General features: G+C 39.9%; 2 protein-coding genes across 2 annotated transcripts; both read left to right on the forward strand.

Moving 5' to 3' along the window:
• The first annotated feature begins 214 nt into the window (after nt 1-214).
• Nucleotides 215-5,510, forward strand: sec11a (SEC11 homolog A, signal peptidase complex subunit). Its single transcript, XM_079294110.1, has 6 exons — nt 215-390; nt 860-969; nt 2,416-2,565; nt 2,824-2,943; nt 4,836-4,893; nt 5,004-5,510. Exons 1-6 carry the CDS (start codon nt 340-342, stop codon nt 5,052-5,054), a joined length of 540 nt encoding a protein of 179 aa, XP_079150236.1. The 5' UTR covers nt 215-339; the 3' UTR covers nt 5,055-5,510.
• A 2,060-nt stretch (nt 5,511-7,570) lies between these two features.
• Nucleotides 7,571-8,369, forward strand: nmbb (neuromedin Bb; the record flags this gene model as incomplete). The annotated part of the gene is made up of 3 exons (XM_079285284.1): nt 7,571-7,736; nt 7,974-8,161; nt 8,260-8,369. The coding sequence occupies 3 exons, from the start codon at nt 7,571-7,573 to the stop codon at nt 8,311-8,313; spliced, it is 408 nt and encodes a 135-aa protein (XP_079141410.1). The 3' UTR covers nt 8,314-8,369.
• Between the last annotated feature and the right edge of the window lie 1,537 nt (nt 8,370-9,906).

Here is a 9,906-nt window from a genome sequence, read left to right on the forward strand (position 1 = left end):
AGACTCTACTGGATCCACAGGAAACAATCACCCAACTCATCACTATCCCATTAATGTCCTCATTTGGCTGTCCATAAACTACTGTAAAACACCATTGAACAAACGTAGAGCTAGCAACCCGTTTCAGTTCCCTTTTGTAGTTTTGTCAGCCGCCTTCTGCTCTCTCTCGTATCCTGAACTGACACCTCAACACAGCGCCCACACGGGGGGCGGGACTTCCGGTTACGCGCACCCGGAAGATTCGGATGCAAGTTTCAGCGGTGGACCGTGCATCCATATGCTACTTTAAACGTGTTAATGTGATTTAAGTGCTTTTTATATCCAGTAGTATCCGCAACAATGTTGTCGTTAGATTTTCTCGACGATGTTCGGCGCATGAATAAGCGGCAGGTATGTAACCGAACACGAGTTTACTCTGATGTTACGACCGCCTCTTTGTACGCCGAGATACCGCTGAGCTAACGCGAACTAGCCGCTTTTTCAACTCTGGAGCCCGTCTATCACCTGTTAGCGACATATAAAGTGCGCTGTTTCGTGCACATGTATCTCTTAAAGGTCCCCTTTACTCTGCAGCATAAAATACACCTGGTAACCGCAATCAAACACGCACCCTGACTGTGTCCCTCATTTTACCACTGTATTGTCGTGGCACTGTTAGCTAAAGTCTCCAGTTAGCTCAACGGTACCAGCGAGTTACCACTGGAGTTAATGTTATCAAACATATGGTGGGAACATTCAGAGTTAACAACTAAGTTGCGTCTTAAGTTGGTTAGTGGTATTTATAGCCATACATACACACTTGTGTTTTGACTGGTTATTATAAATGCAATTTTAATATTCCTTTCTGTTTTGTTTGCAGCTCTACTACCAGGTGCTGAACTTTGGTATGATTGTTTCCTCTGCGCTGATGATCTGGAAGGGACTGATGGTCGTCACTGGCAGCGAGAGTCCAATTGTTGTTGTTCTCAGGTAACTCAGTCACATTTGTTGGGAATGTTAGGGTTCCTGTTCGGCCTTAATTTGGCATTTGTAGTCCCTACTGATGGGATTTAGTGACGTGTGAATTCAAGTAGCTAACTTTCCGTGAGTAGTGAAGAACTTCCCAGGGTGATGGGTTCAGCATGAATAAACAACAAGTACTTCACCACAAGGGCAGTTTGTTATGTATGTGTAGTAGGCAAGCCACGTTTGTAACAATTGTTTTTTGGGGGGTGGTTTGCATTTCCTCTCAGGAAGCCGTAAATTATTATTGGGAGACACTGAGAGATTGAGGACTTCGTTAGCACACATTGGAAATGTAAACTACATTTTACCACAACACATATTTTATAGAAGGAGTTTCTCAGTCACTGAATCTCGTGGATGTTCTCATTTTAACTAGGATGTAGTTTTGGTGTAAATGTCTATAGCATCTCTCTCTCTGTACTGTACATGTTTTGATTGAAGTGGTCATGTGAGAGCGCGTCACCCAGACTGAATAGCACCAAATTTGAAGTCGTCAACAATCTTAAAGAATTGCGAATCCCTCTCTAGTGCAGTTAGATTGCTTCCGGGAAAAAAAACACACCAGGTATTTGAAAGATCATCCCAGATTAGGGAAGCTATATTTGACCGGCTAAAGTCAATTTCTTTGGCTTCGATTTACCGAGCCATGTAAAAACAAACAGAAATCATATGAAATACAAGTTACCTTTTCGCCATAATTATGCTAAATACAGTAATACTTTTGACCAAGTCTGTGGAAATAGGATCATTCTGCAACACAACATTCACAGAATCACTTTTTGATTCTGTGAATGTGTGTTTACGTACATTTTGTTAAGCTGTGTGCTAATTGGTCCCACGTGCCTGCCTGTTGCTGGTCTACAGTAATCTGTAGTGAATAGTAACGATGTACACAAGCAGCCGATCCGCGGTTGACCCGTTGATCATTCTGTTCGGACAAGTACGATTACAGACACTGCTGTTCAAATGATGGCATGGCTCGTAACTCCCCGTGATTTCTCTCTTCTGCTCAATGATCTTTCGGTGAAGTCGTTTTTTTTACTGCAATATGTTTTTAGTTCAGTCATATGCTAATACACCTTTTAGTTTTAAGTAACGCAAGCAATACAATCCCAGTTTAACCGATGATGGGTAGGGATGTCATGATGCAGTTGGTTGGCTTTGCAAACATTACAATATGATATTAGGCTGAGTTTGTTTCTTCAATTTAAAACAATTCCACGCTGCAAACGTTTAGTTGTTTTTTAACTCTTAAAAGACTCGCTGCCACAAGTTGTGTCTCACGTCTGTTAATTAAACAAAGGCTGAGATTGGCGTGGCATATTATTTCACACAAGTGGAAATGTTCAATATAAATGATCTAAATGGTGTTAACTCACTTTGATGATGTGTACCTGCCATTCATTTCAGTGGGAGTATGGAGCCAGCCTTCCACAGAGGGGACCTGCTGTTTCTGACCAACCGGGTAGAGGACCCCATCAGAGTCGGAGAGATAGTTGTCTTCAGGATAGAAGGCAGAGAGATCCCAATAGTACACAGAGTACTAAAAATCCATGAAAAGTATGAATACACATTTTATTAGTAGTGTTGGCCATGATTCATTTGTACCTTCAGTGACATTGAGTCCCATGCCTGTGTGTCAAACCCCGGAATGTCATTCACAGTATTGAACTGTATTGAAAAGCTATCTATAAATGCTCAGAGAGGCCGCCGTGATATTTCACGCTCGTCATGCATCCTCATCCAGACACAGATGTGTTGAAAAGGAGGACTTGGTGTTCGCTGTGGTCTAAAATCACACCGGTGCTTTGTCTACAGGGAAAATGGAGACATTAAGTTCTTGACTAAAGGGGACAACAACGCAGTGGACGACAGAGGACTGTACAAGCAGGGCCAACACTGGCTGGAGAAAAAGGATGTGGTGGGACGAGCTAGGGGGTAAGTACAGTGTGTGGAAGAAAAGTCCATAATGATACAGACATCTTAATAACACAATAGGACACATAACTTCACCTATTGAAGTATCTTTAGTAGGGGTGTAACGGTTCATAAAATCCATGGTTGGGTACGATACAGTGGAGCCACGGTTCGGTACGTTTCGGTACAGTAGAAAACTATAAATGCCAGAGAAATGTACTTTATTTTAAAATATATTTATTCATTACAACTAACATCATGAAGTTGTTCTTTGACTTTGAACAATGATGGAACTATACCTGAGTGACCCATCTTCTGGGGTGTCTTCTTAGCAACACATAAGCATAAAAAACAAATACTGCTCCTTAATGTTGTGTAGTATTATTACTTACATCTTGCAAAAGAGATTTTTAATCTCAATGGGACCACCTGGTTAAATATAAAGTTAAAAAAAAAAATAATAATAATAATTTTTTTTTTTATTCAAACGTATTCGGTTCGTCATGCGTACCGAACCGTGAGCCTCGTACCGAACGGTTCAATACGAATACGCGTACCGTTACACCCCTAATCTTTAGGATATGTTTCTCACACAAAACTGGAGGAGAATTGCAATCAATGAAAGTTTGAAAAGTCAAAGAATATGTATTAAATGCAGTAGTCTGTATTGGCGAGATAAAACAATGTGTGTGCCAAGGCTCTTCTGGGGTAGACTCAATAAAAGCAACACTTACAATCAAATGGTTCTGCTCTAATTTTCACTGGTTGGTGAAAAAGAGAAGACGGTCATATGCAAAAAGCAGCAATTTCCCATCTTTAATGTTTAAGATTTGGGGATTCGAGTTGTTCTATTATTTTTGCTACTTAATATATATTGAACACGGTAGGACTTAAGCAATGCATGCCAGTGAGAGGGCTAATTTAGGGAGCTATGTCTGACGCGCCATGTTCAAACAAATAGCATGACTCCATTACTGCGTTCTGGTTGTTTATACAGACAAAACAGAAAACCCTCCCAGATGTGGTGTGCATGATGCGATATTGCGGGAAAAACTGGACAATAGATAAGAACAAGCGGGTGCACGGGAAATATTAATTGCGCCTCTGCACACAGAGATTAAAGACGTCCGTTGCTCCTACAGATAGGAAGGGCATTGAACACAGCTGTGTTTGGGCAGATGTTCATCCCGGAATACGGCTGTCACGATCATGAAATTTGAGATACATCTTCAAACAATTAATAGCAATTTACGGTTTAATTGTCTTTTTCGTTCTATGCCACACAGCGGCGCTGTTAAGTTTGGCTTTGCAACGAGACCGAAATCCATGTTAAAGATTTGAATGGCTGCTCTTTGAAATGATGTCGTCATTGCCAAAGGAGTGAATTCATCTTCAAATAGTTTGCTGAGACTTATTTTAAACGGCTTGTTCTAAATCTGTTGTGTAGGCTGCCTGTAACAAAAGTGCTCCAAGACTTTCAATGAATGAAGAAGTAGGCTTGAAAAGTAAATATGCATCGGGGATTAACCGTACCAGCGAGGACGGTAGGCACAGGAGAGACTGCCTCTTGAGGAGCTGCACTGTTTATCAGAGAATCAAGAGACCCGCTACTGGCACCTCTCTATTGTCCTCTTGCTTTGGAGAGCAACAACCATGGTGTCGTATGAGCTGAAACAGAAGAACCTGTCCAACAGACGGCTTATTTAACCAGCTGATGGAACTGCATCGATTTCACTTTCTATTTGTAACATTGGCTTTGATTGTGGAATCCAACGACTACGCTAAATGATTGCGGTCAGCTCAAACGATATAAAGAACAAAATGATTGAGACAGGCCCAAACCAGAAAGGTGTCTTCTGATTACATTTTACCATCATAATCTCTTGACAGTAAGCTTGTTTTATCATCTCCAGGTTTGTGCCGTACATTGGAATTGTCACCATCCTCATGAATGATTACCCCAAGTTCAAAGTAAGTTGGTCGACCACATCGCACCTTTGACAAGAGTTGCGTAGTTTTTAAGCTTGTAAATATTCGGCATGTCCATCTAACCTGTTGAATCTTCTGTCTTCATTCTGCAGTATGCGGTTCTCTTCATGCTGGGTCTCTTTGTGTTGGTCCATCGAGAGTGAGACACCCAAACGTCACGACTCAAATAAGATAAACGACGTCCAGGAAACCTCAATCATGCCTTTCAAAACAGAATTATGTTAGATTTTGTCGAACCCAACTGGCTTTTTTGTACCATTTGTTTGAGCATTTTGTAGAAATGTGGGTAGGGTGTTTTTCATTGACAAATTCAAGCTTTAAAAATATTTTTGTGAGGGATCTCGGCTCGATTTTAGTTTGAACTTTATCTTTATTTGTCAGCCTCAGAATATGAAACCACATTCATCAAGAGGAGTTAAGTTGTGTTTCTTTTCTGTTGATTCATTGTTTTTGAAAAAGATATGTGAAGTATTTTATGAAAAGTGAATATGAATGATATTAAATATGAAATCTGGTTATGATCCACTTTAGGTTATTTTAACTTAGTCTCATTTTCTCTTGGCCCCTATGTTACATTAAAAGCCACTGTCCACCCTGCAGCGATGACATTTATTTAAAAGCAATATCGGGCGATCGAGCAACAGCAATCTGGAAATATTGAAGACCTGTCACAAGATTAGTGTGCCTACATCAGTTTATATTAATATACAGAATCAAGTTACTTAAGTTTCTGTCTCGTATTTGTTTCCGGGAGCATTTTCTCATCTGGAAATCTTTTTGCAGGAAAATTGTTACTAATCCAAAATACTGTTGAGCAATGCCTTCTTTTATAGAGAATTGTAAAATATAAAGTTCCTTGAAGTAAGATGTATGTGATGGGGATGGATTTCATGCAACCTGTTTTTAATTCTTAAAGCTAAATACCCTATAAAACCAGTAGCAAGCTTTGGCAAATTAGGGTGAATTTGCCAACTACCAGAAATAATTTCTTGCTTACACATATTCATGTAAATGAAATGATGTAACAGGTTTTTTGATAACTCTCATGTAAAGGTCACTGGAGGGGGGTGCACACACTGCCTCTGTGTTAAGTGGGCTTAGCGTTGAGTGTTAACCTTGTTTCTGTGTTCTTCTTCTACACAATGGGAGCACATCCCTGGAAGTGTACTTGCAATCAAGATGAAATTGTCTGAGGCTTTCCAACGCAGCCATGTAATCATACAGTAGTTGGATCAAAATATAACCGTTACTTTGACTAAAATAGTATTTGGTCGTCGTCTCCTCGAGACCCCAAAGACCTTGATCTTGTCTGTTGTGCGGAACTTTTTATCTTGGCCATGTTTGGACACAAATGCATGCTTCAGTGGTCACAAATGGACATAATAAATCAAACAAGGATTAGGAAATTAAAATATCAAGCATTCTCCTTTAAAACTGTTTTTTTGATAACACTTTGTATAGTTCTGTTAGTACGGTATTCGTTGAAGCATGATCTTCTACACTGTCAGCTTCTCATTTTGCCATGTCCCAGAGTCAACAAAGCAACACCAAGTAACCCCAGAAATGAATGTCCCAGTTCATCTAATCTGTGAACTTCAAAAGAGTGATGCTGTGATGGTCAGACAGTCTTCTAATTAGACTGACATTCAGCTGCGCAGAATGTCTGAAATCACAAGTGTATGTATGTGTGTGTGTGTGTGTGTGTGTGTGTGTGTGAATGCCAAAGGTCATGAAAAGAGCAAGATGTGACCTGCAGCCCTTCCACTAAAGCTGCAACTTTAGCACCCTAAAGTGACAAAGAGGCTGTCTGTCTTATCCGCTCTAAATTAGCAGTGAGAATCAGCAGGTTCTCCTGTCCTCAGAAGACTGATGGTGATCTCAGAAGACTGATGGTGATCACAGCAGCGTGCTGCAACTGGCCAAATGTCATGTTGCTCATTGTTGGGGGCCAGACCCTGGGAGGGGTGTTGAGGGACCTGGGCACGAAATCACTCTATGTGTTGCTCCAGAGGGAAGCATTAATTATCGCCTCTTCCCTTTTGTGGGTCGCACAATTTACACCAACAGTGTACAACCGCCAATAAATGATTTCTCTGTGTATGAAGCTTTTATTAATGCTGGCAATATACTTTATGTTGTGGCATATCATATGTGATTGGTTTCATGTGAATTGTAAGAGCTTGATGAATTCATTTTAGGGAGTTTTCGTCGAAGAAATATAAATGCAGCCATACTCATCCCCAAAAACGTCTGAAAATCCCTCAACCTTTAACAGGAGAAAGTAAAATCAAATCTCATTTAATGAAACCACAACCAAACATTTACTCACTGGTATTTTGCTGCTTGTGTAATTTGGTGTCCGAGAAGACTGTTTTTCATCAAATATTCTCATCTGCCCCGAGTTAAAGATGAATCGTGTGATGCGTAAATACGCACAGCCAAAGGCTCGATCCAACAAAACCTTGACAATGACTCTGCTGAGTATAGGCTACATTTGGATTAATGCAGCTGGCTGAATCAAAAGTTAACTACACGCAACATAAGCAGAGCCCACCCCGCACAGGAGAGCCTATAAAAGCAGGATGCGTCTGAGCAATCCACGACCAGGAGACACTTGAAAATCTGCACCCTGGAGGACAGTTGGCCACTCCACGCTGAGATGAGGGGGTTTACGCTGAATACGGTTTGCCACTGTGGCTTATTTGCTGGTCTTGTCCTCTTTTCTTTCATGTCTTTCACCACTGCAGTCAGTTTTGACCTGACTGAGTTTAGGAATAAAGTTGCAAAAATTAAAGTGAATCCAAGAGGCAATCTTTGGGCTACAGGTAAGAAGAACAATCGTCTTTAAAAGCTGTGGACCAGTCGGTCATATTTATATGGAATGGAATCAAATGAATCAAATGTCTTTCTTTTTTTCATGTAATACCCGTACATTTCGTTTTACATGTTAACATATTCTGCCTCTAACGATATTGCTGTTATTGCTGTTGTCATGTCCCTAAAAGGTTTGTTCTCCCCTTAGTTTGAGTCTATTTTCACGAGCGTTGTCTTTGATTTGGCAGGACATTTCATGGGCAAGAAGAGCGTGATGGATACCCCCCTGCTGCCTCCAGCTCAGGGGCAGGGCGTGGATGCGCTGGAAGCCAGCCTTCCCGTGGAGCAGAGCGCCCTCGTGGAGCTTTTTCACGAGTTCCTGCGGGTGGCGTTGCAAGCGCAGGTGGACACACAAGAGAGCCGCACGAAAAATCAGGTGATTACCACTAGTGTGCAAACGTTTTTTTTTTGCGCTGAAAAATGAACTTAAATGGAATTGTTATTGAATATGATGTTGTGGGCTCTCTGTTTCAGGATGCGGAAATGTTGATGAAGATTTTAGAAAGCTACATCCAAAGCAGAAAGTGATACAGAGGAAGTCTGTCGCGCATGAACACGGATTCCATGTCATCTGACCTGATGGGTTCAAATAAATACATTAGACGCAGTTTACAGTTTCCTGCTCATCATGGTTGTAATTTACCGTAACTGTCTGATCATCATCTGCCATTTGCAATACACGTAAAGTTGTTTTTCTCCAATTTACGTTGATGATGATATTTCACATTGTCTTGCCGTTAAAAGTTATTTATATGAAATAAAATAATTATTTGCACTGCTTTGACTTTGATCTGTGGCAGATACATTATGATATGTTAATGGTTCACGCTTTGAGTCACTGAAATGTTGTCGGCACACAGAAATGCTTCATTATGGCTACTCCACTATACTGTTATTTGATTCTTAATGGAGAATAGCATATATATGTCCTCATTCTAAAATGAACAGGTTCTGTAATTGTGTAAATCCGCTTGAGAACTTTAACATTCTGTTTGCCTCCACAAGGGTCTGATACATTTGACCCCCACAGTCCTTATTTATAGGCCCAACACTAACAACTGATTGCTAAGTATGAGTAAGATTTATTTTACACTTTTGTACTAAAGGCATTTCCAAAATAACACTTATATAACTCCGAATAGGCATCTTATATAAATCACACTTTATAGTTTTCTGAATATTTTGACATGAAATCAATATTATCTTTTGTACTTTTCCCGTCCTTGCACAGAGGGATCAATAGTGGTGAGGTGAGATGGCCCATTCTTTGCCTTGGGCTAATCCATTGAAGATAAAGGGAAAGCTATTCATATCTCTCCCACAATGCCTTGACTGTTGCTTTACATCCGTTGTATTCAGAGTTGTCACTGGTGGGAGGAAACATTGACTTTAATCCACCATTAGTTGTGTAATCTAGATTTCTAGTTAGCTCAACACTTTTGGCCCAGTAAGAAACTCAGAATAAAGAACAGTTAATTAGGTCCACAAAAAAATAAATGCAATCCAATACAGCAGTCCTTAAATGAATACCTTCATGAATGTTTAAATGTTGAAACAGTTTCTTTATGGTCATTTTGGAGGCTGTGGTGCTGTTGAATTGAGGTGTTCTGATAATCTGTCCAAAATAGTTTTCTTCTTTTTTCGATGAATACGCATTTTAAACTATAACCTTATTTTGCCAAACAGCTTTGAAAATCTGTAACTCTCAGGTGCAGAACATTGTACATAAATTAGACTACAAAATAAACCACAACAAACTGTAGACCACTAACACCTTGAACACGAACACTTGAACACGAACACTTTGAACATTTCTGAACACTTTAATTCATTCACCTGGTGCAATATCTAATCCGTGCAATCCCGTGCAATACCCAATACGTTTAAGTATTTATCTTATATTTTTATTCCGTCTGTATATTCTGTATATACTGGTATATTTAATATTCTTCTTTACTGTCTTATTTCATTACTGTTTTACTGTTTTACTGTTTAGTTTATTATATTACTTGATTTTTATCTTCATTTTTTACTTGTGAGCAATGCTGCTGTAATCCTGTAATTTCCCCACTGAGGGACTAATAAAGGATGATCTTATCTCATCTTATCTAAAATTGGGTA

Source organism: Melanostigma gelatinosum (genome assembly GCF_949748355.1).
Source record: "Melanostigma gelatinosum genome assembly, chromosome: 2".
Lineage (NCBI taxonomy): Eukaryota > Metazoa > Chordata > Actinopteri > Perciformes > Zoarcidae > Melanostigma > Melanostigma gelatinosum.